Source organism: Aulostomus chinensis, chromosome 21 (assembly GCF_037954235.1).
Source record: "Aulostomus chinensis isolate RoL2024-O1b breed Wild chromosome 21, RoL_Achi_v1.0, whole genome shotgun sequence".
NCBI classification, from domain to species: Eukaryota; Metazoa; Chordata; class Actinopteri; order Syngnathiformes; family Aulostomidae; genus Aulostomus; species Aulostomus chinensis.
In genome coordinates this window covers 14,749,889-14,775,445 of record NC_141340.1, presented here as the reverse complement: position 1 = coordinate 14,775,445, position 25,557 = coordinate 14,749,889, and the positions used below count along the sequence as shown (strand labels likewise).

The window sequence follows — 25,557 nt, the reverse complement described above, 5'->3', positions numbered from 1 at the left end:
TCATAACTTTTTGGCATTAAGATTAGTGCGGAGGTGGGATGGTATTGTTTGTTTTGTGGGAGTTTTTTGTTTTTTTATTTTTCTGAAAAGAAAAAATTATGAAAAGAAAAAAAAAGCAACATGAATTTTGATTGATTATGATTTTCTGAAAGGCATTTTTAATCGATTACTTTGTGTGGTCTACCGATGTTTATTTTTCATTGTTTATTTTTTTTCTCGGCTGCTCGACATGTTTCTAACTTTTGAGGCATTTTGCTTCACCGTTTTGACTCGTGTCTGTCGTGATTTATTCCCATGTTCTTGTTTTTATCGTTTGTTTTGTGTAGTTCACCTCGGTAACACTCGGTTCCGAGTTCGACACACACCAACTTTAATTGCACAATTATGATGGTCGTCACGTGACGACGAAAGTGCAGGGGCACGCGCAGGGTTTCTTCCACAGTTTTGTAAACAACATGGCGATTCACGGACTGGCCTTAGCCGAGTGATGAAACACTGCTGCCAATCCTCAGCATTTTTTTAATAAACGTTAGAATTATACGCCCAACCGAGCCAAGGTATTAAACCGGATAAATTCGGCTCACCGGGAAACGACATAGAGCTGGGCCGACGAGCTGTCAAGAAGACCGTTTGACGGTAACGTTTGGTCGTTAGCATTGTTTGCTAGCTTACCAAAGTCCTCCGCATCCTGAATATTTACGCAAACGCACAGTACAAATATGCGTGCCGACTTCATTTTACACAACGAACAGTTTTCCAGCATGAATCACAGGGAGTGTCACGGTTTTCCACATGCCTGACACTGATATTGTATTATCTAACTCGTACTGAATTGTTGTGTTTGTCTGCTTCTTCAGTGCACTCACGCATTAAAAACACTTTAGTTGGACTCTTTCCTATCAGTAATTGTTCAGTTGACACTTAAATCTCGTCTCTTTCTCCCCGCCAGGCCCTCCACAGTCTATGGGCTCTCAGTCCAGTTCTGGGATGTCTGGTGGAAGGGGCTCCTCCAGTGGCAACCCAGCTGAGCAGTCCGACGCAGCAGAACCGAATCAAAGCAGCAGCAGCAGCAGCAGCCGGGGCCGCAGGACGGCTGACAGGCAGCAAGGCGACAGGCAGCCAGCTTCAGAGGAGGACGTAGATCTAGCTGAAGTGCTGGCTTATCTACTGAGGAGGTAAATAGTGCAGGGGGAGGCGAACAAACACCCTGACAGTTACTCGGGTCATGACATTGTTACCTGCTTTCCCAGACCGGTGTGTTATATTTTGTTTGTCAGTAGAACATCGTCACACCAATGTCATTTTCTAAGAATGAAGCTTCAGCTTCACATCATTTGAGAAGAGAGAAAAAGATTGCTGTTGCATATCTAAAATCTTTTTTTTTTCCCATCAATGTATAAAGAGAAATCCAAGAAACTACAACTGACAGATGGGTAGATTCAAAGAAGAAAATTAATCACAATATACCGTACACTAGTCCAGGAATTTGTGGATCTGGTCTTTTAACATGTAAGAACAGTGCAGTGAGAGTGACGAGGCAAATATTGTACACCAGGGCTGACCAAAGTGTGGCCAGCAGGTGATGTTTGGCCTGCCAGATATAAAGTAATAATATCAGGCTTACGAATAGAAAAATTCCCCGAAAATCACTGAAGATACTGAAGTCCCCTTTTTTTTTTTTTTTTTTTTTTTTACAGTTTTCTTTCTTTGATCCCTAAAAATCGTCTTAATATGTTTGTTTTTTTTATTAGAGCAGGATCAGGACATCAGTCTGGTACTGCTGAGGTTAGATACCACCTTCCTCTGTTATGGTACATTTGTATTGTTAAGACTTGAAAATTGACATTCAGAGTTTATGACCTCATCAAATTACACACTGATGTAGAATTGACCATGTAATGATCATTCCAGTGTGATTCGTTGAACTGTGTTGATCAGCATAAATTATATGTAAGATATTGGGGATACCTCAGTTGTGCAATTCTATGCTGATTATGGATGCTGGTGTACAGTATTACCATTTGGTCAGTAGCAGTATTTTATTTTTTTTGTCTTAAACCGACCCCAGTCAAAGAGGTAAATATTGGTTAATACAATAGGAGGCTGATCAATCAATATAAATTATAGCTGAGTGAGATTTTCTGGTTAGGTCTCAGAATCCTCAGTGGTTGTTTCAAGGTGCCCTTGAGCAAGATGCTGAACCTTTAATTGTTTGTGTTTGCCACTTTGCATGTCTGCAGCCGCCATGAGTGTGTGGCTGACGTTTCTCTGTGCCTGTGTGGGCTCAGGTCAACTGAATACCTACCTGAGTCTGAGAGTGAATAATCGAGTAGCGAGTGGTACCTTATGTAGGTCCTCTTTTAGCTCCAGTGATATATATGTGTATAGAGAGAGAGAGTGGAATTAGACATGTTCCCACCAGCATAATTATTTTAGTGCGTTTAAAGATGCTGGAATATCAGAATTTCCTCGGTTAATGTTCAGTCTGTAAGCTGTGACAGCTGAAGGGGATCTGATAATAACCCGCCTGATGAGTCAGAACAAGAAAGTCACAGATTTTTTGAACACCATTATCAATATTTAGATTTCTGTTCTACTGTTATCAAGTGTTCCTTGAAATTCTCACTAGTGTTAATCCCACTACTATAGAGAGAAACTAAAATGGGATATCCCCATCTGAATGGACTGTTAAAGTGGAGTTTGTGTGCAGGGGCCAGGTTAGACTGGTCCATGGCAGTGGAGCCACGGGGCTGCAGCTGGTCCAGTCGTACTCTGACTCTGATGAGGACAGCGATGGAGCCTGGGAAGGTCGGCTGGGTGACCGCTACAATCCCCCAGGTATTCTGACTCCCACCCTAACACTGTATTTTGCCTGTCAAGTACTGATAAATCGATGTCTTGAGGTCAAAGACATTTAATTCGCTGCCACAGAGAATGCAGTAGGAGCCAGACATATATTTAGCTTGAAGCTTATGGCAATACTTAACCACCAAGTACTAACTACAGTGAAGGTGTTGTTAACCATCAGCTTACAAACTCTCAAGTGCATTGTGTGGTCAGTAATCCACAAACACTGTGATTTGAGCTCAAGCAAAAATACAATACTTTTTCTGTTTATCTTTCATTCTCTGTAGCACCGAGTGTGACCAGATGGTGCATTCAGTCAAACAATCTGGCTTCACTGTCTATTGCATTTTGGGGGAACTACTGCTGCAAGGACACAACTGAATATAGCATGTTCTGAAAGTTTGTTGTGAGATAATAATTATTACCCTTTTTGTGTTATCTTTGCAGTGGACTCCCAACCTGATACCCACGAGGTGGACTGTAGTGAGATCCGAACTCAGATCCTGCTAGCAACAGCGTCCTCCGCCCTGAAAAACAAACACAGTTTCACCCACATGTTAACAGAGGTACGCGAGGCTGAAATCCAGCTAAAAGATCGATTTTACGCATCTGATGGTGTGTTTTCAAGTGTTCATCCAGCTTGTCAGTTGTGTATTTCCCAGTAGATATAAAGCGGTTGTCTGTTGTTCTCCTTATCAACGTTATAGAGGGAACAGGGAAGATGTAGAGGCTCAAGTTTTTCCCACGGAGAATGCAGTCGTATCCGCACACAGTAAGTGTTCTTTTATCTTACAATACAATTTCTCTCCAAATTCTCAGCATCGAAGAGCAAGAATCAGTTGTGTTGTGTTGTAAATCATTGTTCCAGGTGGGACTCATTGAAGAAGACTTGTGTTGTCATCTGTCAAATGATGTTGTCGCTCATGTTCTTTCAGTTTCCTGCCAAACTATGTCTCTCACAAGGATACATACCAACAGAAAGCCTTCTGTGGAGTGTACAGTGAGAATGGCAACATCTTTCTCTCTGCCTGCCAAGGTAAATTACTCCTGTCAATTAAATTCTATCTGAAAATTACTCATTATGAGAATGAATAATAAGGACAATTTATATAGTGTCATGAATGTAGGGTCAGTAAAGGCTTGCAGTATTTGTAGCCGCAAACTCTGCAACAAGCAAAATCCTGAACTATTCAAAAACGCAGATTTGACAGAAATGTGTGCAATGGATATTATGAATTGCTTTAGTTTTTTATTTTCTAGGTTGACATTGAAATTGAGATCCTTATAAAAAAAATCAATCCAGCTAATATTTAATGGAATGTTTGTTTTTCTGTTGTTCGCGACAGATCAGAACATCCGCTTGTACGACACCACCAGGGGGCGCTTTCACCTGCGGCAAAAGGTGAAGGCTCGAGACGTCGGCTGGAGCGTGCTGGACGTCTGCTTCACCCCTGACGCGCAACATGTGCTCTACTCCAGCTGGTCTGACTACAGTAAGGCGAGGACGCCCTTTGAGACACAACACGATGCTGTGACAGTTTTTGTATGGTCCTGTTTACTGCCAGAGAACCTTCCATACTGAACTAGAAACACTGCATCGCCTCACTGTAGTTAAGATGTACTATTATGTATGTTAAGTTTGACCTTAATAACACATAACCTTTGTAATCACTAGGCCCTCTTTTAAGCATGGCGCAAGCTCGCACTTGGTCGAGCGCGAGCGTCATTGCTAGTTTAAAGCTGTAAAGTTTTCATGCCAGGCCCCATCGCCCTTTAACCAGCAAGTGAACTTTTGCTCAATATGTGCCAACAGGTGCCATGTATTTTAATGAAGTATGGTTATTTGGGGACATCAGAGAATATTTGTGCCCTAAACCAAGAGGAGGATGGTATCTGGTCAATGGTGTTATGCGTGAAGTGCGATATAAAGGGTGCATCAATCAGATGAGCAGATATGCAGCATTGCTGTGGGGTTCTATTGATTCCCAAAAACATGGAAAAATTGGCCACCACCTCCTCACAGGCCTGCTTCACTCTGATGGCTTCGGTGGATGCCTGCTGCCTCCATACATAAACATAAGTCGGGCTTGCACATGTTCACTTGGCGCACGAGGAGGTCCGTTTCTTCAGATGAGAAGTGCTCACTTCTCCAGGGTTGGAATGTGTGCGCCTCTGAAACACACCAAGTCCTGGTGCAACTTGGACTTTAAAGGGATTGACACGAGGCAGTCTGATTGGTTTGAGTGATGTCACACCTGGAACACTCATATGAATAATTAGGTGCACACATGATGCCAACTGCCTGGCACCACAGATCGCTTAAATAGGGAGGGCCCTTCATGTTTTCAAGTTGTCCGTATGTACATAAGTCCCTTTTTTTGTATTGGATGTCTCAGGAATATCTTGAGGGAGTTTCCTCAATGGACTTGGCATTAATTAGAGGTTTTAAAAAAAACTGTAAAGGAATTTGGTCAGTTGTTTGAATTTAAATGCCTGGTGTGACTAAAATACAGCATCTGAAGAATTCACTTCTGGATATGAACAATTTGTGTTCTGACATTGTCACTCATAACTGTCTGGTCATCAGTTTATTGGGGCACCATTGCGCCATCATTGTTATGTGATATTTGGAGATGGGCAATATTTGAATATCATTTCTTCGGATATCTGATATGCTGATCATTAACAATGGAAATGACTGATCTCCAATATTTACTGATGATGATTTAATCTGAATAGAATCAATATAAATTGTTTTCCATTCTGAAACCCTGAAAATAAACATATGAAGTATGCCATCATTGTGGAACAAATAATAATTGGAAAAGTAATGTTTTTCTTTATTTGTACACCATTTGAAAGTCCGTTGGACACTATGTTTATCACATTGTTTGTAAAGAGACTTGAGCAAGATCAATAGGGATATATTAAAAAATGGTTTATACCAGTGAGGGGCAGACTGATTGAAACTGGCTAAACTGCTTCAGGAAACACATGGCTGGGGTTTTTAACTATTCAGACCAGAAGAGTCTTTGATTGAGTCTAACCACATTACCTCTGATCTGTTTCTCTCTGTGTGTCCTCCCTGCAGTTCATTTGTGCAGTATAGATGGAGACAGTGAAAACCACACCGCCCTGGACCTCAAGTTAGTGTTTCCCTCATAGTAACTTATAACATTACGGAGCAGGTAATTGATCATTCCCTACCATCCGACCCTACTCTCCCTTTATCACCCCCCTGGTTGAATGATGCCATGACATCCGACGTCCATCCGCTTGCTCTGTGTGCTTAATTGGAGAGATCAGCAACCATGACACTCATAGTGCTGCTAACAGAAGCATTGTGACGATGAGGTGATGCATGTCCTCATCAGGCTTTTTGGTGTTGGATGGACGCTGCAGTTGTTGCTCAGTTGCTCAGGTCTCAACTTGAATGTGTATTGTTGTGGTTTTTAGTCCAGATGAGAGGAGATTCTGTGTGTTCTCACTGGCTGCATCCACAGATGGCAAAGAGATCCTGGGAGGGTGAGTACGGTGTGCTTCTATGTTTAAATTAAAGGCCTTCATGGGCTCTGAAGTTAATTCCTGAACCCAAAGAGCCCTTGAAATGTACTTTCAAAAATCTAACAGCACCTTTTATTATTAGAAAACTGAGACCCAGTCAGCCCTGAGAGACACGCACCCCTTAATGACACGATTTCTTATTCACTATCAAACAAAACTTCTGTGTCTTACCAAATGTAGAAGCCTTCCAATCCGGTGCTGCCTGATTGTGAGGTGACTCATTAAATCTGTCAATGATCTAATTGCTTGCTAAGAACGTTAGTAATATAAATAAACCCACATCTTTTGTTATTTCAGCATGACTAATCCCTTCAGTGTAAGTCCACTTGTCATGCAAGACTTTCATTTCAAAATGATGCACTTCCTTGCTTGTACAACAGGTTCAGAAACAACTTTGCATTTTGTTGGATGTAGCATGATAATTGATTATTTTCAGAGTACTGAGAGTCACAAATCACTACGTTTCCCCATGCATTTAGAAGATTACACATAATGATAAACAGCAGAACTGACCCATCCTAATTGACTCTAATAAAATGCGGTATCAAACCTATACGGCTCTCTGATTGGGTCTTGAGACTTTGGGTCGAGGTGGATTTGGGAAGACTTCCAGCTGAAACCAAGGCATAAGTGTAAACTGTTCAATGTGGAATTCTTTCTTCTCATTCGCACACTTATATAAATTTTCAACGTGAGTCCTGACTTATAAAATGCCAAGTCTGGGAAGACGAGACGCAAAACCGGTTCATTCAAAGTCCTTCCCTCTTTCCTTTCAGAGCGAACGATGGCTGCCTGTACGTTTTCGACCTGGACCAGAATAAACGGACGTTGAAGGTTCGTGTCTCTGAGTGCTTTTGCTGTTTTTCCTTCTGCATGCTCCTATCTACCTGTTTCCTTATTACATTCACCTCATCCTGCGGTCAAGGTGAGCTCACATCAAGTTTTACATCACCCTGTTGTCACTAATGAATTAACAGCGAGGGTGGGTTAAACTCACCTTCATCCTCCTCCTCCTCTTCCTCCCATGACCCCCTCTGTGTACAAGTCGGTAGCTGACCTCTACCATCTGCTTCATCACTGTCTCCCTCACTGTGTCCTTCCTTCACCTGTATCATGTGTGGGGATGAATAAATGGATAAGTCGGTATTATTTCATATCTTTTGATGGAAAAAAAGGAGAAAAATTAAAAATAAAATCATGGCTCTCGTCAAAACATTTTGAAAGCACTTAAGTGACAACAAAGCCAACAAATCGTTTTGACCTTTTGTCGAGGTTTTTTTTTTTTTAAACAATATTAGGAAATTTCCCAGCATTATTGATATTTACTCTCTGGGTGTTGGCGTGACACAAGTAATTGTACAGTTTCATAAAAAATGTTGACGATTTCTCTATTTAGGTTTGAAAAATGTAACATTCTCATGTTCCAACTAGACATCAATGTTGTCACGATTCTAACGACATGATTCCATCACAGTATTTGTGAGTATTCAGTGGTGCATTGGCTCAGTGGTTAGAGTTTGAGTGTTTTTTAAAAGCATGCATGCTAGGAAGTTCATAGTCCTGATCGTAAACTGCTTTTTTAATTATTGTTTTAGTCTTGTTTTTAATCCTATTTAAACAATGAAGGCTTTTCTATTGATTTTGAGGAAACGCTTGCTGTGAAGGAGGCTGAAGTCCTGTGAATGACTTCACTGTAGTCTTTAAGAAATTCCTCATGTTATTCTCCTGAAGCCCAAATTGTTAGGATGTTGTTCTTCCTCTTTGCATTTATAATTCCAATTTCGATGTGATACTCACGTTTTTGAGACTGGTCAGGTTTGTTTAAGATACCTTGAAAGTGCTTTAATTTAGCGCTTAGAGAGCTGTCTGAAAAAGATTGAATTAGTCCCTAATAAGTCACTGATAAAGCGCTCCTGTGCTCATCTGTTGCAGAGAGCTGAAGATGTATTGTCATGTTCGTATTGTAAATCCCTCTCATGTTCGACATTACACACTGTCTCACACAGCCGGCCTGCTGGCTAGCATGCCTCTCTTGTTCACTGACTCTTCTTTCCTCACCAGATCGATGCCCATGAGGATGATGTGAATGCGGTGGCGTTCGCTGACAGCTCATCCCAGCTGCTCTTCTCTGGCAGTGACGACGCGCTGTGCAAAGTGTGGGACAGACGGACGCTGCGGGAGGACAGACCGCAGCCTGTTGGACAGCTGGCCGGCCACCGAGACGGCATCACCTTCATCCACAGCAAGGTGGGGGGAGTGTTTTATCTGTCTGGTAATGACACGTTACCCAGTGTTCATATTTGGAAGTTTTTGAGTGAAAGAGGTTTGCATTTTGTGAAGATGTGAATTCATGCCAAAATTAGCTGTATAGTATATCCAGTTAATTATAAGTGGAACCCGGGGATCAAAGGCCGGCTGCACCCTCCGTCTCTCCCCTCTGTTTCCATTTGAAAATCTTCTCCTCTCTACTTGTTTTATGTTTTTACCAGGGTGACGCACGTTATCTGATCAGCAACTCAAAGGACCAGTCCATCAAGCTCTGGGACGTCAGGAAGTTCTCACCCAAAGAAGGGTTGGCAGCCTCACGCTTGGCTGTTACCCAGCAGAACTGGGATTATCGCTGGCAGCAGGTTCCCCAGAGAGGTGAGGAGGGAGATGAAGGACCAGAGGAGGAGAAGCTGCATGCAGGAATATAAAGCAGAGAAAAAAGCTGGAATGTGGGAAGAGCAGGGAAATAGAAAGGTGAAATGCTAGTGTGTGTTGAGAGGAAGGGGATAAGACCTCTAATGGGAACATCAGAGGAAAAGAGCAGAAAAAGAAGTCAAGAGATCTAGGGGGGGGGGGGGGGTAATTGAGATTAAGAAACAAAATGATAAAACCTACATTGCTATTTGATCATAGCTGTCCAGGAAGACAGTTGTTCTCAACAGACCTCAGTTACAAAAATCACTTTAGGGAGCTGATGAGGCAAAAGTTTATTGTTCATGTTGTGGGTTTCAGCCCTGAAGAGACACAAGCTGACCGGCGACACCTCTGTGATGACGTACCGTGGTCACGGCGTTCTCCACACTCTCATTCGCTGCCGTTTCTCTCCAGAGTTCAGCACAGGCCAAAGGTTTATCTACTCTGGTTGCTCCACTGGCAAAATCATCAGTGAGTCCCCGTCCCCCCCAAACATGTCCAAACATGATACTACAAAACTCTACATTTTTAGTGTAACTTAACCTCCTTATGTGTTTGTCCAGTTTATGATGTGCTGACTGGCAGCGTGGTCTCCAGACTCTCCGGCCATGACGCCTGTGTGAGGGATGTCAGCTGGCACCCGTATGAGGACAACATCATTAGCAGCTCTGTGAGTTAAAAGCTCGCGGTCATAAAGGGGACTTTCAGGATCAAGAAGGAACACAGCAGTGTTCCCTCCGGCATGGAGGTTTTCTCTGAGCCAGTTTGACCTTTAGCAGGAATAAAAAAGGGGTTTTATCTGTATACTGCATTCAATTTGAGCACTCCAGTAATTTGATTTCATCACAAAATAATCTTAACACTTAAACGATGTGTCAATATTAATTTGATATTGATATTATAATATAATAGAATATATTAATTTTTAAAGATGCCTTTTTCCACACAGTTTGGTCCCTGTTTCGTGTCATCTCTTCTCTGCTACTAACCAAGAAAGGCTTAAATGTCCAAATAATAATATAGATTGCAGTAATTGTATTTTTTTTAGGAAAGTTTACGCTTATTTGGTTTAGTTATAATGACAACAACCTTAAAATATAATAAAAAAAAAATTTTGCTATTTGATTTTGCTTTGGCAGCTTTCAAAGTAATATTACTTACTTAAAACTGAGAAAATAAATTGCTTTCTTTCCGACACTGTATATTTAAGTCTCTCTTGGTAACTTTTTTTAAAGGATAAGTAACAGTGTATCTCTCACAGCAACACTAAGCAGATCCGAACCAACAATATTTATATTTCTTTGTTGCCTGGATGCTCAGAGAAGGAGAACTACTGTCTTGCCAGTTAGCTGCCACAGAACCCACACAACATGAGGAAGTGTAAATTCACTGAGACTTGAGCCAAGATTTCGCAGCATGTCTGAAACAGTGACCAGGCGATATCTACACGCGCTGTGTAATTTGTACAAAAAGAAAGTCAACAGCTGGAATTGTTACCATGGAAAACCCACATGCAGAGTCCGGTCTGAAATTATCCTCATGTTTGCGTGCAGTTCCGATAAAACAGCTTAGATTAAGTTGTTGTTAAGGTGTGCATTTAGCTGTTTCGGAAATTGATCTTAAAAAGGAATTATGTCTACCTTAACCTGTGACATGGAACATGCAGTGTTCTGATGCATAGACATGTTGATAAGTGTATTCACTATTCATATTTTGCTGATGATTTCAATGCGTCAACTACCAAAAATAGAGCGAATTAGGTCATCTGGGACAGCATTGCACCCAGCACACAGAATGAATAGAGTGAATTTCAGCCTTGGCAAAATTGCCAGTTTTATGGTGAAAACACCCGCTATTTTTATCTCAAGTAAAATACAGATTTCTACATGTGAACTTTGGGAGACTGACACACGTGAAACTCCCTGAACAGACAAATCAAGCTAGCGTGGGAATGTAACCAGGAACAATAACCATGAAAAGCAATTTTGTCTCTTTTTGTTGTAACTTCTGAACCCCCCCCTCCTGTGTTTCTTCCCAGTGGGATGGAGCAGTGCGAATGTGGGAGCACAGACAAACCCACCCTCTAGAAGAGGACCGGGAGACCGACTGACAGTCACTGAAAGTCCTTGAGACTGCGATAGAGAGAGAGACAAAGATGTCAGAGGAAGTGACATCACAGATGGGGTGAGGCCAGCCCAAACATAGGAATAAGCTGACACAGACTTTGAGATACTTCAATATCTTTTCAATTCAATGCTGGATATTAATAATTATAATCTCGAGTGGTTGTGAAGTGTTTGTTTGGAAGGCGTCGAAACCTGAATTTGTCAAGTGCAGAATATGACAGTGAGATGGCCTCTTTGTTTCCTTTTGTCTTCTTTTTCACTGTCTTTTACAAAACCAACAGGCCAAAGATTTTCAGTTTGGCCTGAAACACTTCCGTGCTGAAGCACTGCACTTCCTTCATCAGCTGTTGAATCTAATGGTAAATTAGTTGTACAAGTCGCTGTCAGATCTTGCAAGGAGAAAGTGACTTTGGTAAATCTGTATAAATGAATAGTATTTTTAATGTGCGAGTGTGTGTGCGAGTGTGTGTGTGTGTGAGAGAGAGAGAGAGAGAGAGAGAGAGAGAGAGAGATGGTTGATCAGTAGTTTCAGATACACCGGGCATGTACGCGGCAAACCCGCAACACCATGAATACACATTGATTTATTTTAATGCATAGACAAAAAAACAACCCACAAAGTGGCGCTGCCGCCTCGTTGCCTCATATAAATAATTGAAGTCGTAATTAAACACGTTTCGTGTTTATTAGATTGTGTTGTATTATTTACCAAGATAGTGTGTAGTTGTGAGTAGTGGGAAAATATTCAAGAGCGCTGCAACAACTGCCGTGTTGCTCTGCGCATGTGCCTGGTGTATTCAGCTGTCACGAAGTTGTGTCCTATTTCTGAGGGCATTACGTTCAAACACAACACAAGAACAAATACGCTTAAGTAATCATCCAGTATCTTCTTTGTAAGTCGCACATAAAGCTGGCTGTCGTGCATCTTTCCTGACTTTAGCGTTGCTCCCCGCATTGGACAGCTGTTCCAAGTCCATTTCCTGTGATTAACCCACCAGGAATGTGACCACTTGAATATATAGTCTTAGTTTATATGTGTGTCGCTAGGGGCCGATGTAATGATGTAATCTCATCTCAGATTTAGTCTGAGACCTTATTGATCCCATGTCAGCCCTCAACTCTTTAAACCCTACTGAATCGATGAAGTCAAAATAAACAAAAACAAACAAAAAAATGTTTTGTTAACCAATATAAACCTGGGATCTGTCCAAAGGATTCGAATGTGTGTGATTTGTTCAGTTGAAAGGGACTGGAAATGTGTTTTTGGATGAAAACTTACAATCTGATCTGTTTATGCAATTTTCAGGTATTTATACGGACACCCACTCAGACTGTTGTTTTACAGTAACAATAAAACCTTTCTGTAAATGTTTCTCCATGAATGAGTCTTTTAATACAGCTGCTGACGTCGCGCTGCTGACGTCGCGCTGCTGACGTCGCGCTGCTGACGTCACGCTAATGTGGGGCTCTGAGAAGATGCAACATATTACAGCAATAAATTGAAAATGTATCCTCTCACAACCTCTCGCTGATTATGTTTGATTTAATGAAAACTTCCCATTAAAAGGTCAGCAGATTTAGAACTATGAGCAGTGGTGGTAGAAATACACAATTCCTTTGCTAATGTAAAAGTAGAAATACTGCAGCTGGAGACAAGACGTCTACTGCTTCTCTTTGTAACCTGGAAGCTTCAAAGCTGCACATAAAACATTAAACTTTGCTGTTAAGTACTTTGACCTGCTATAGAAATCAAGTGTATTATTTTTATAATATCTCTTATATTTTCAACCAGTATCAGTTTCCAAATTATGAATGATGTCACAAATCCTGCTTGTAGGCCCGCCATCTAAAATCTCTTCACCAGCAAATATGAAAACATTGTTCTATACCAGGGGTGGGCAATCAGGTGCCATGGAGGGCCGTGTGTATGCAGGTTTTCCTTCCAACCCAACACTTCAACAGGTGATTCCACTGATTAACACTCTTCTGTGGCTGAAGGTGTGTTAATCAGTGGAATCACTCTTTAAAGTGTTGTGTTGGAAGGAAAACCTGCATACACACGGCCCTCCATGGCACCTGATTGCCCACCCCTGTTCTATACAGTCGAGCTCAAACATGCAACTATAGGAACAAAACCAAAACTATTATTCTTGACTGGAGGGGGACTTGAGGTTTTAGAAGTGGCTGATGTTTAGTTTGCTCAAGTGTAAAAGTACACATTCCACATGATGTTTGTGTGTTTCCATGCTTAAGAACATTCAGTTCATATCCTCACATTTAAAAGTCTTGATCAGGTTTCTAATGCAAAATATTTCTCAAAGTAACTGACAGGTTCAGATGCATCTAATAGATTAAAAAGGACAATATTGCCTTTGAAATGTCATGAAGTAAAAGTCCCCTAAATTCAAACACTCAAGTACTGATACTTTTGACACTTGTGAGTACTAACCCTAAGTTACCTTGCAATACTTACTGAGGACAGAGTAAAAAGAAGGAGTATAAATAATTAGTTATTCATCCAAAAGAAAACAAAGGTTTGAAGTAACTATGATGCTAAAGTAATGCCATCCAGCCCAGACCAAAACAATCAAACTCAGAAGTTTTCAGTTATTAAACTTTGTTTTGTTTTTTACTTGCTGTAAAATTGTACCTTTACTATTGCACACACACACACACACACACACACACAGGTTTAACGTAGCTATCCTTATTAGGACATTCCACTGACTTCCATTCATGTGAATATCTTAACCCAAACCATAATCTTAATCCTAACCCTAACCAGTTGATGCCTAACCTCAACCTCAAGCTAACTGCAGTTCACACCTCCACTCCACCTTTGACCAGGTGGTCATAAATTAAGGTCTGCTGTATTAGGACCGGTCTTTGGTCCCCATGAGGACTTGGGGTCCTGATAAGGGTTCGTGTTTATACCAGAAAAGGTCTCCAAAAAATAACAAAAACCAAGTACACACACACACACACACACACACACAAAGAGACAATTTCCCATAAACTGCTACAGAGTCCCTGGAAGGTCATTGTAATGGCAGCGATGCTGTATATGTGCTAAAATTAGACCACAGTTCTTTGGCGTGTCTGGTTTCATTTTCACTTTTATGTCTCTTCTTACAAAACTCGCCAGTACAGGTTTGATAGCAGTGGTCTGATCGGCCTTTCACTTAAAGGAGCAATCCTACGTTTTTATTGTGTTTCAGAGAAGAAAAACTCTTGCATTTCTGAGTGGTTTGTGTATTTGTGCGTATTATCTGGAGCTACTGCAGTTTTTTGTGTTGCACTGTCTGAACACGCTTGCGTCTGGAAATAAAAAGGGCTGTGAGTGAACGCAGCTGTTCGTGGCACCGAATGCAGACTGGCAACAGTTTATCATCTAAATTAGTTTTGGCTTTAATAGCTGGAGAACTAAAGGAGGAACTTCTCATCCTTGTTCTCTCAGGATGATTATATTTACAGGACTTTTAGATGTGAAATACAGACCCTCTGATGTGGGTAAGGTTGCGTCACAGCAGGTTTATTTTCCAGCAGCCATCATCTGATAAGGGAAGTGTTGGAGAATAATGGGTTTGAGTTACAGCGGCAGCAGGAGCAGCAGCATGTCTGTCTGCTCAGTGAGTTTCGGAGGGGGGAGGGTTTGACAGGGTGAAGGGGACAGAGGGGTTGTATTTTTATAAAGCATGTGCTCTCCTTCACGCCTGACAGTGATACAGTAGTCGGTCCTCCACAGTAGAGCTGGTGTGACTTTCCCAGGCCAAAGACGCATAAGGAGACTCCACCTCGGGGCTGTGACTGGATTCAAAGAGGACAGAAGAAGAAGACACACAAGATGGCTGCAGGGCTGCTGCTGCCAGCCAGATTCATAGTCCAACTCCTGAATGCTGTTCTGGTGTTCGAGACAAACCTCATGGGCAGAGTTTTGGGGAGCAACCCCTTCAGAAGACATTTCCACCTCCTGCTGTCTGGTCTGCTTCTGTTTGGGCCCATTTTGAGTTTTTGGGTGTCAAAGTACAGCATCTTCGCAAACAGCAACCACTACCTGTACAGGTGAGAAAGATACGTTCGTGTGTAAGTTACATTCTTTGGCTGCTTCATTTTGACCTGCATGCTTTCCTGTGGGTGTCATACAGAGCTCAACAGGAATGGTACAGTAGGAGCAAGTAAAAATAGGAAGTTTTCCAAACTACACTTTAAGTCAACATGTGAAGTACAAGCAAATATTGTAAAGGTATTATTTGGCCCCCTGGCGGTGTGCCAAACTCATGTTTTCGATCCAAACTTCCGTCAAATTCACTCAGCTTAATTTTAAACCCTCGTTAAATCTCCGCAAGTCTGAATCTTGCTAGAGAGTAATTCACAGGAATGTATCTAAAATAATGCTCAGCACATGCTGGGACAACTCAGATGGTTGGAATATTTCGCTGAGTGGAAACAACTGCTTTCTAATAACAGAAAACAGGGAGGGTTGCGTGACCGGAGCTGAGGATGCACCAGTGAGACTTTCATGGCACAAAGCAAGTTACTTCCGTTATGTAGAACATGGAAATGTGTGAAAGGAGAAACTCCAAGAATTCCTACAGTTGTAAAACCTGTTTGAGTTGAAAAAAAAAATGCCAATGCTCTGAAAGATAAGATTAAACTGCTGTTTTTATTTGTAGTTGTTGTTTTTTTTGTTCGTGGTAACGTATAGGTCCAAGGAAGGACACGCTGAAGTGAAAATAATTAGCAGAGCTATAATTGCAGGTGTGATCTCAGTGTGACAAAAGAGATTTTTCGTTTTTGTAATTGGCATATAAAAAAGTGTACAAGCTATAATTTGCTGCCTAATTTATTTAGTTTAGACTAGTGCTGTCAGGCGATTAAAAAATAATCAAATAATAGAATTACAGGATTTGTAATTAATTAATCTAGTTAATCGCATTTTAATCTCATATCTGCTTAAGGGCCCCAAATAAAGATTTGAATCCTAGGAGGTTACAAAATTGCCATGCATGACTAATCAAATGAATACAATTAGAAGAGAAGATTTGAAATCCACATTTTTCTTGGTGATTGATTAAAACCTAAGTCAGGCCATCTGAAGGCGGAGTCTCAAACGGGGACTTTGGCTGGCGACGCATGTGTGAGGTGACGAGCCGCTGCCAAGTAGGGCTCCTTCAGTGGGTCAAGTTGAAAATGCTCGTGTCTGCGTAAAATTCGCAGTGAATTGCCACTCAAGTGGGCTATAATTAATCTTGTGTTAATTTTTATAACGCGTTAATTTCTAATTAATGCATTAAAATGACAGCCCTGGTTTAGCTATAAACTATAACCCTCCCACCCCCCCCCCCCCCCGACTTTACTGGGAATGCATCACTTGACCCGTCCCCCCACTCAGGTCATTAATCTATCACAGTACAGGTGTGTGAACTTGTATCCACATGTGGGCTGTTCTTAAAAGATTTTGCCATGTGACATAAAGGCTTTTTTGTTGTTGTTTTTTTGCAAAAATCATCTACCCTTGTGTGTGTGTGTGTGTGTGTGTGTGTGTGTGTGTGTGTGTGTGTGTGTGTGTGTGTGTGTGTGTGTGTGTGGTTGTGTACCTTGGAGGAGTTTTAGAGAAAAATTACGAGTTCTATCTTTTATTTGGTTTGGTTACAACTACTGTTTCTTGTGCAACGCGTCCTTCCCAAGATTGAACAAGTAAAACCACATTAGCTGAAGAGGTTCATATTTTCATGTGATGAAATTATGCTCTGTTGTGTCGAGCTGAAAACTAAAAACTAAAGATTTGTCATGCGATGTTATATTTCATTTTTATTCACACGGATCTTATTTGTTGTTATTGAAAAAAAAAATTTTGGACCAGGAAGAGAGTTATGGTTAGGGCACTGCTGGATGTTTGGCAGCAGTAGCAGGAAGCTTGCGGCATCCTATTACCAATTTACAAAGTATTGAATAGACATTTCATAAACTCATTATCATGACAGTTTATGAAATCATGCAGTGATGATTTAAAACAACTCTCTTCCTGGTGTTGGCTCATGGAAGCTCTCATCAGGGCTAAACAATTTTCCACTGATCTTATATTTCATCTCAACTCTGTACTTCTGATCACCTCTTTCAGAAACTCCCAAATTGAATTTCTAATTTCTCACAGGAAGTTCCTCAGGTCCACCTGGGGTTGGACCTGCACCTTGACAGGCTCCTTCATCATCCTCCTCTCCCTCTCAGCCCGTCATTCCGCGTCCATCTGCCTGCGTCACCTCTCTCGTGTTGGGCTGGCGGGGCTGCTGTGGTGGGCCTGCCAGTGCCTTCTGACCCTCCTGGAAGATGCAGCGGGGACCTGTTATGAACCGATGACTCCTGATCAAGAGGATCAGAGCGCCACCTCCTCAGGACAATCACTGTTGCTCCTCCATGAAGATCAGACCAAAGCCTCCTGCCTCAAAGCCAACATGATGTGGCGAGGTTACGAGGTCTCCCAGGATGTCCTCATCCTCTGCTTGTGTTGCCTCTTGATTGTAGAGGAGCTGTCAGTCTTTGGCCGTCACCTGAGTCAAGGGAAAGCCCGGCAGAGCTCCCCCGGAGCCCCACTGAGGTTCATCTTCCTCCTGTGTGTGGTTCTTCTTGCCATGTGGGTGTTTCTGCTGCTGTGTTTGCTGGCCCATTTTCCTAAGTTTCCCTCCCAGCAGATGGGAGGGGCTGTGGGCTACCTGGGCTGGAGAGGCCTCTATCAGGGATGGTACAGACTCAAGCCCAGCTGGGGCTGCCCCGGGTTGCCAGGAGAGGGACCCGCCGCCCAGGACGCGGACAAGAGCATCAAACAGTGAGATTGAGGATGTCGGAGAATCAGCTAACCTAAAGCTGGTGCAGTCCTGTATCTGTTAGCACCTTTGAAAACAATACTGGTACTGCACTGCAACTCACACCACTTATAACATCACTTTCCCAAATTACAAGACAAAGCAAGCAGAGGCAGAACTATAGTAATCAGGTTGCTTTATTTTGTAACCAGAACCAAAAAGCACTCAAAGTTAAGAGAATATTTGGCAGGGTGGTTGTTTTGTTACTGATATGACAGTGTCATACAACACTAGCTGTGTCTAGCTGCAGCAGTTGAGACTCAGAGTTTGCTGCAATCAGTAGATGAGAGCTTTGCCGTCTCCTCTCGGCTTCTTTATCTTGTTGTAGTTCTTGTTAACGATGTCAAAGAGCACAGCCTAGAGAGAGAGAGAGAGAGAGAGCCAGAAAATAAAAGGCGGATGTTATTAGAGTGAGCAAGATATCAGAAAGATAAGAGTGCAAGAGAACTCGAGGTTAGAGACAGTAATAGAACAGGCCCAGGCACCCAGATCCAGCTCCTTTCATCAACACATGCATCTCCTTGTTCAGCATCAAACACAGAGGAACAATACAGAGAAACGGAGAGACAAAACAGAGATTAAAGGACGGAATCCACTTATCGCGAACGCAGCAATTATTCTAATTACCCTTCAAATAGGAAGTGAGGAATTCCTGTCAGACATCATCCCTGCTGCTGTACGCCAGTGATTTCCTTGTAAATGTGGAGCATGATGACGACAGATGGTGGTACACACGTACAGGAGAACTGATCACGATTTCAAATTTCGTGCTTGCAGTGTACACGCAGGCTTTAACTCATTCATTTTCACGCAGACATATTTGGGGGAAAAACAGCACAAAAAAAAAAGGGGGGGGGGCGGCAAAAGAAGATCCTAACTTTTGGGAAACCCTTCTCTCTTCTGTGCTGCACGAGAGCGCAGAGACCCACAGCAGCTGGCAGATCGCCAGTCAGCTTAGTGCAATAAATGTTCCTGTAATACACGTCTCTCCAAAGGTTCCTTTGCCATAAATATGAGTACAGTTGTGCTTAACACTAATATGCTATGAAATGATCTACAATCACAAGGTAGAGTGGGAGAAGTGATCTGACGCAACACCTTCAAAACTTCAGCCGGCAAAACAAAGTGTTTGTTTGACGACAAGAAAAGCAACAACTAATGCTGCTCGGGGCTGACTTTGTGAGAGGATGATCCTGTAAGCGCTGCACACAAGATCTTGAACTTTATCCATTGGATGGCTTTTCACAGAGGCCTGCTAATACTTCCCATCCTCTACAGTTCATTATGCTAAGCTAACAAGCATGGTCTCAGCTCCCTACTGCGGCACAGAAGAGAGGAGGGCGTCTCTCTTCTTGTCTGGCTCTGCGGAGGACGGAAAACAAGCAATTTCCTAAAAAGTTGTCACGTTCCTTTGACGTGAGTCGGGAACATTTTTTTCTGAGGAGACTCAAATGTAGTGAATCTATAACAGCTTCTACTCGTATGCAGAAATTTTATTCCGTACACTTGCCACTGTGTGATATTTGCGGTTCAAACAAATCCCTGATGTGCGTATGAGTGGGAACTCGTTCTTCCAGTAAGCCGACACTAATTAATATGCCTAAGTGAACTGCGTGGATGAGGAATTGAAAGTGAATGGAGAGTGTCCCTGGAGAGTCCCAGTGGTAAACAATAGACTGCTGCTGACTTACGTATGTGTTGCGGATCTCCAGAACCATCAGGCGAAGCTCACAGTACTGATGCTGGTCCAGCTCGTGAACCAGCTGCCTGTAGTCTCCCTGAGGAACAAACGTCATGCACAAGTTTACATAAAAAGCAGTAAGAGGTCAATGTAGAACATCATCACGAGACTATAGAACTATCCTTAGCTGACACAATCAAAACACACAACATGAGATACTGACCACATGGGATTGTTTGGAGGCTTTGGCCACAGCATCGCCTCTCTCACTGTGATATCTAACACACCAAAGAGAAGGGAGATGTTCATAACAGTCGTCAACAGGATACTTACTTTAAAGTATCTACCCCTCTCCTGTGACATATTTACCACCACTGTTACATGGGTGTGGATGTGTGGGAGCTACACGTGCATGACCAACGAGAGTTAATGATCTCCGTCACTGTGTTACTGTGCCCAATGGCAACTTGACCTCAAACCAAAGAGTGCAACAGTGTCTCACGTGAATTTGGGCTCTTACTTTGCAATCTGTGTCTGGAACCCCTCGATCTTTGTGCGTGTGTTGGTCAGCAACTCAAACACTTTCTCCTGTCGGACAGAAATCAAGATAGAGACACAAAGCCGGCTAAAATAGATTAAAACAAGGTGGAGAACAGACAGCGCCAGTCTGCTGACAGGTACCCACCTGCACAGCCACGCCAAAGTTGTTTCCATCTTCGATTCTAGGGATCTGGAGCTGCACCCACATTGACACCTGCCAGAAAAAAAATCAAAAATCAAAAATCAAAGTACAATCTGTCAAATGTGAACTCACTTATTGTAGAGATAAAAGTAGGAGTTGTAACAACAGATTAAATCAACACGTCGCTCAATGTGGCACCGAGCTCCTGTCTCACTGTGTCTAGCCAAGTCTATGTTGTATGAGTTCATCCCTGCAGAGGTGCACTGTGCCATGTAAAGCCAATACCTGCTGTTGTTCTTTTAATTAAAATGCTTTCAGAGAGAAAAACCCCTCTGCTGTCTATTTTTGCTCCTTTCATGTCATCATAACAAGTGAAAGACAAAGTCATCCATTACTTGTTTTCTGCTTGTGCGTGAGCAAATCAAATGAACCCCACAGATACATGTGGATTGTTTCACAGTGGTTCGGTGTGCACAACGTTGCATATGTGGGAGGTAGCTCCGAGTAGTCACAACCAAAAGTGACAAGTCATGTGACAATGGGACTGACCATGTTGAGCTTCTCCTTCAGTGTCTGGATCTGAGGTTTCACCTCCTTCAGGAGACTCTCCACTTGCTCGTTACAGCAGATGGGACCACAGGAAGGCCCTGGAAAACAAAACAGTTGTTTGTTCGCTTGGGCTCCAAACTTGGTTGGAACGCAGTCATGAGTCATAAAACCCAGAAGTCAATCAGTGCTGTTGAACGTGGGGCTCGGCAGCAGGCTCCCTCCTGTCAAAGTTGGTGGATTTGAACGGATTCTAGGTTAAACGCCTGAAAAAAGGTCTGTGGTTCACACAAGCAAGAGTTTATGAGTCTTAAAAAAGGTGGTTGTTAACAAGTGGCTAAACGAGACTACGTGTCATGACGCCAAAAACAGAGGAAGCTCCAGGCTTGTTGTTTTACACTGAAGTCAAGTTTTCAAAGTGGAGCTCATTCATCGCCAAATGTTAGCTTTGAACTCCTGAAGACAGGCTTTACGCTTAAATAAAAAAATGTTAAAAATCATAAATGCGTGTTAATTTGTCAAGATAATCTTTCAAAAGCAAAGTTTTCAGAAAACGTAATCACCACAGGTCTTACTGACATCAATCATCCAATATCCAGAGTCAAAACACAATTAGCTTTGTTCAAGGGAACTCATGGGGATGCTAGCTTCAGCAGTGGACTACAAAAATGTGTCCCCACTGCGACTCGAAACTTGTACAAAAGAGGCTGCAAATGATCTTATAAATGTACCACTTCTGCTAAGGAGGCATTTGCTGCGTGTTCCTTCACGTTTAGAGACTCGTGATGTGATGAGGGGTTTCTCTGTTCAATCTGAATCTCCAATGTTCGCATGACAGCAGAATTTGAGAAAGGAAGCCAATTGAGAAGCCCTTGGAAATGTTTACCCGCTTACAGACGACACCGAAATGTCACTTCCAGAGACTTCAACAGTCTTTTGATGATGGATTTCCCTAAAGTTTATGGCAGAAATAATAAATGTTTAAATATGATTACTTTCAACCTGTCACCTTTGTCCCACATGGACTGTTTAAGGTGCACAAGATGAAAATTTTAAGAATTTTTGTGTGTGTGTGTGTGTGTTCAATCAGCAAGAGGCTTTATTGCGCTTCCCATTTACCTTCCTCCTCTTCGTCACTGTCCTTGTCTTTCTTCCCTTCCTTCGCCTGCTTCTTCTGCAACAGAACGATCAAAGGGTATTTAATTATCAATTCAATTAAGACGTGTTGGATTCTCTCTCTAAATACAAAGTGTAACCCACATCCAGCAGCTTATTTACAGCTTCAGGTTTATTCTCAAGAGCTTCTGCATGAGCCAGAACATTCTTACGACCGGCTTTGCCTTCATCAGACTGTCAGTTACATTCCCCTCTCCTTTACGCCCAGCTCGCATCGTGACATCCTCTGCTACATTAGAGGGTAATAATTTACACAACTGTGCGACATTTGAACACCGATTGGTTTCCATGGTAACTAGGGGGACCCTCCCCCCCCCCCTCCATTTGTCTTGATACTATACTGAAACTAAATATAATCCCATGACTGGGAACCTCTGCTGAGCAGCTCCAAGCAGCACCCTTGAAGCTGCCTCTTACGAAACCTGTTACTTCCACAAACTGCGGCTTATTCCTTTTAATGATTGAAACATGATTAAAAACTCCGTGTGGTCGTGTGCAGTACATAAATCACATCCTATCCAACGGTCAAATGGGTCTTAAAGTTCCATACTGAGGGACCGTGGTGTTGCAGCCTCTTCAGATATTAGGGAACCTGTTTGTTTGGTTCATAGACCGCAAACATACAGCACATCATTTTTATTTATTCATTTAAAGAAGGAGTCAGAAATACCATTGCCATTACAAGTATATATTGTTTTTTCCTTTTTCTACGTCGGTCTTCTAATCTTTTAAATGTTTGTATTCTTCACTATGAGGTGGTTTTTTTTCGAAGCTAATTGGATTCCTGCACCTGCTTTTATTTTTGTATTAAATTAGCATTTGCTTTCTTTTCATTATTCGTATGCCACAAATGAATAAACCTTAATACTGGACCTCTTAATTTGAAATTTGCCGAAGCACACAAAAGCCTCTAACAGATAAAGTTCTGGCATTGCCGCACCTCCTCCTTCTTCTTGCGTTTGGCCTCCTCTTTCACTGGGTCCGGTATTGGGATGTCCAGCGGAGCTTTCAATGATTCCAGGTTGTTGCAGCTGAAAGACGTCTGAGAGAGACACAGAAATCAGAAATATCCTGTTTCTCTCTCTCTCTCTCTCTGAACTTTTTAGCGATTCATATACGCTTTCATTGAAAAGACGACTTATGGAGAGGTTTTCAGATATGTAACAATCAGCAACTTATTACTGTAGTGTCTACATCTTAAAAACTTTAACTGAAAACATTTGGTGGACTGTAAAACAGTTTTGGTGCAAGGACAGGACCGATTACTTAAAATGGGACACATTACTGACTTTATAGTCTCAGTGTGGCTAAAACGGACCAACCTTCAGGAGCATCTGCAGCTCCTCGATCTTCTGAGGGAAGTATCGGGCGATCTGCTCTTCTGCCTGTGTTATTTATCAAAAGAAACAAGTATGAGTACCCCTCACTGCACACTTTGAGTTAAACAAATAAACAAAACGTGGTACATTACCTCTTTGGTGAGCTTCAGGGAGAAGTCATCTACCTGGAAAGAAATGATAATATTATGTCGACTGACTTGTTTCATCACAACTCAACAAGTAGTATTGCAGTGGGTTATCTTGGAACTAACACATAACCACCTTAAAACTAGCAGCTAGATTCCTGACAACTAGCAGCTACCTACCTGATAACTCAGGAGTTAATTACCAGAAAACTAGTTGCTAGCTATGTGGAAAGTAGAAGGAAACTAGCAGAAATCTACCAGCTAGTTACCTTAGAAGTAGTAGCTAATAATCTGAAAACTACCAGCAAGTTAACTAGATACTTAGAGCAAGTTACGCGAGATCTCTGAGTTATTTACCTGATGACGAATAAACTCTCTGAAAACAAGCAGCTAGCTAGCTACCTGGTAACAAGTTATAAGCTATCTTAGAACTAGTAGCTAGTAGTTACCTTCGACTCGCAGCTAGCTAGCTGATGACTATCTACACTCTGACAGCTGGTTAGCTTGACCCTATGACCTGGACACTGTCCTACACCCACTGGGTGAGCCATCAGGTGATGAGAGACACAGAAGAAGGTCACATGTTGGTGGAAACATTTTCGGTTCGAGCAACCAGTCGAGCTCACCTGCTTCTTCGAGTCGAGGCAAATATCCATTGCAGCCATGTCGTTAATGAGGATGAAACGTCAATTAATTATGTTCACGAGGATGTTTAAACTCCAGGCGAACGGTGAGACAGAGTGACAACAGTCTCTATCTTTGTAATTTAACGCTGGGTAGCACACGGAATGATACACGCAGTCACGCAGCATAAAAAGTGAAAATGAAAGTACAGCGCATTACTCGACGGTTCCGTACTTTCCACAGTCACAGCAAGCGAGTCTGTTGCATTGTGGGACTTGTAGTTTTGTTCACCGTCCAACGCACGTCCATCCGTCCATCGTCATCTTCCGCTTATTCCTACACATTAAGGGTCGCGGGGGGGTGGAGTCTATCCCAGCGTCAACGGGCGAGAGGCGGGGTTCACCCTGGACAGGTCACCAGTCCATCACAGGACCAACACATAGAGACAGACAACCATTCACTCTCACAGTCACACCTACAGTCAATTTAGAGTATCAATCAGCCTCGTCCCCTCTTGATGTCTTTGGACTGTGGGAGGAAGCTGGAGTACCAGAGAGAACCCACACAAGAACAGGGAGAACATGCAAACTCCAACGCACCTATTATTTCTTATTTACTCATTTATTTATAAATCCCTTGACGCTGAATTTAACCATTAAATGTCTCAAAATAAATGAACACAACTGTATTGTTTGTGGTTCCATTTACGTATTTGGGGGAAAAGCTGCTATATGTGATATTTAACCTTAGATAAACTTAAATTGGCTATAGCCTATTTGCATTTTTACTAACATTTTTGAAAAAGAACCTATGGAGAATAATATATTTTATCCATAGTAAAACGATTCAAATGTAAAGTTAAAAAAAAAACTAGACTGACTTTATATGGAATAAATTCCCCGTCCAAAAAATAATAGGACTGAAATATATACACACATCAGGTAAAGACATATTAGAATTAAAATAGAACAGCACTGAATTCAATACCAGGCCGTTGTTTCATTTGCAATGGCATCATCAGAACTATTTCCTGGCCTGGGACAGATTTTCTCAGTATGTTCAAATAAACATGAAACACAGCCTTAATCTATCATGATGCACTCAGTTGTGGGACCCCTCCATCGTCAAAAACTAGAAACAAAAGCAGTAAAGTTTGCATTTTCAGTATTTACCCCTTGATTAGGGCTTAATTTTTATATTTATATAATATGCGCACTTTATACTCCGGGCTGTACTCTGAGAGTGTGACCACTAGATGATGCTGCTTGTCCAAAATGAAGTAAAGGTGCTATGATACAAAGTCC

The 25,557-nt window shown here is 42.0% G+C and overlaps 3 protein-coding genes across 4 annotated transcripts; 2 read left to right on the top strand and 1 right to left on the bottom strand.

Moving 5' to 3' along the window:
- Positions 1-231: 231 nt before the first annotated feature.
- On the top strand, positions 232-12,841 carry dcaf11 (ddb1 and cul4 associated factor 11). Its single transcript, XM_086192301.1, has 15 exons — positions 232-636; positions 950-1,175; positions 2,711-2,838; positions 3,295-3,413; positions 3,555-3,619; positions 3,783-3,883; positions 4,194-4,340; positions 5,939-5,993; positions 6,304-6,372; positions 7,188-7,245; positions 8,473-8,658; positions 8,901-9,054; positions 9,412-9,564; positions 9,657-9,763; positions 11,132-12,841. Exons 2-15 carry the CDS (start codon positions 964-966, stop codon positions 11,201-11,203), a joined length of 1,626 nt encoding a protein of 541 aa, XP_086048427.1. The 5' UTR covers positions 232-636; positions 950-963; the 3' UTR covers positions 11,204-12,841.
- Positions 12,842-14,942: 2,101 nt separating this feature from the next.
- Positions 14,943-20,758, top strand: fitm1 (fat storage inducing transmembrane protein 1). Its single transcript, XM_086191501.1, has 2 exons — positions 14,943-15,281; positions 17,374-20,758. Exons 1-2 carry the CDS (start codon positions 15,064-15,066, stop codon positions 18,044-18,046), a joined length of 891 nt encoding a protein of 296 aa, XP_086047627.1. The 5' UTR covers positions 14,943-15,063; the 3' UTR covers positions 18,047-20,758.
- psme1 (proteasome activator subunit 1) lies at positions 18,205-24,601 on the bottom strand. Of its 2 annotated transcripts, none has more exons than XM_086191502.1 (11): positions 24,256-24,601; positions 23,636-23,668; positions 23,487-23,549; positions 23,105-23,206; positions 22,108-22,162; positions 20,992-21,089; positions 20,446-20,514; positions 20,281-20,348; positions 19,984-20,038; positions 19,771-19,857; positions 18,205-18,436 (listed from the first exon to the last, which is right to left on the bottom strand). In XM_086191502.1, the coding sequence occupies exons 1-11, from the start codon at positions 24,292-24,294 to the stop codon at positions 18,356-18,358; spliced, it is 750 nt and encodes a 249-aa protein (XP_086047628.1). In that variant the 5' UTR covers positions 24,295-24,601; the 3' UTR covers positions 18,205-18,355. The 2 variants fall into 2 exon arrangements, with proteins under 2 accessions (XP_086047628.1, XP_086047629.1); XM_086191503.1 differs by lacking the exon at positions 24,256-24,601 and adding an exon at positions 23,987-24,094.
- Between the last annotated feature and the right edge of the window lie 956 nt (positions 24,602-25,557).

Excerpts from the sequence above, each read along its gene's own strand:
- dcaf11 (XM_086192301.1), top strand. The coding sequence starts at position 964 with ATGGGCTCTCAGTCCAGTTCTGGGATGTCTGGTGGAAGGGGCTCCTCC. Across the intron at positions 9,565-9,656 it reads CTCCACTGGCAAAATCATCA|TTTATGATGTGCTGACTGGC; the intron begins GTGAGTCCCCGT and ends GTGTTTGTCCAG. Across the intron at positions 9,764-11,131 it reads ACAACATCATTAGCAGCTCT|TGGGATGGAGCAGTGCGAAT; the intron begins GTGAGTTAAAAG and ends GTTTCTTCCCAG.
- fitm1 (XM_086191501.1), top strand. The coding sequence starts at position 15,064 with ATGGCTGCAGGGCTGCTGCTGCCAGCCAGATTCATAGTCCAACTCCTG. Across the intron at positions 15,282-17,373 it reads AGCAACCACTACCTGTACAG|GAAGTTCCTCAGGTCCACCT; the intron begins GTGAGAAAGATA and ends AATTTCTCACAG.
- psme1 (XM_086191502.1), bottom strand. The coding sequence starts at position 24,294 with ATGGCTGCAATGGATATTTGCCTCGACTCGAAGAAGCAG. Across the intron at positions 20,515-20,991 it reads TGAAGGAGAAGCTCAACATG|GTGTCAATGTGGGTGCAGCT; the intron begins GTCAGTCCCATT and ends TTTTTCTGGCAG. Across the intron at positions 20,349-20,445 it reads ACTTTGGCGTGGCTGTGCAG|GAGAAAGTGTTTGAGTTGCT; the intron begins GTGGGTACCTGT and ends TCTGTCCGACAG.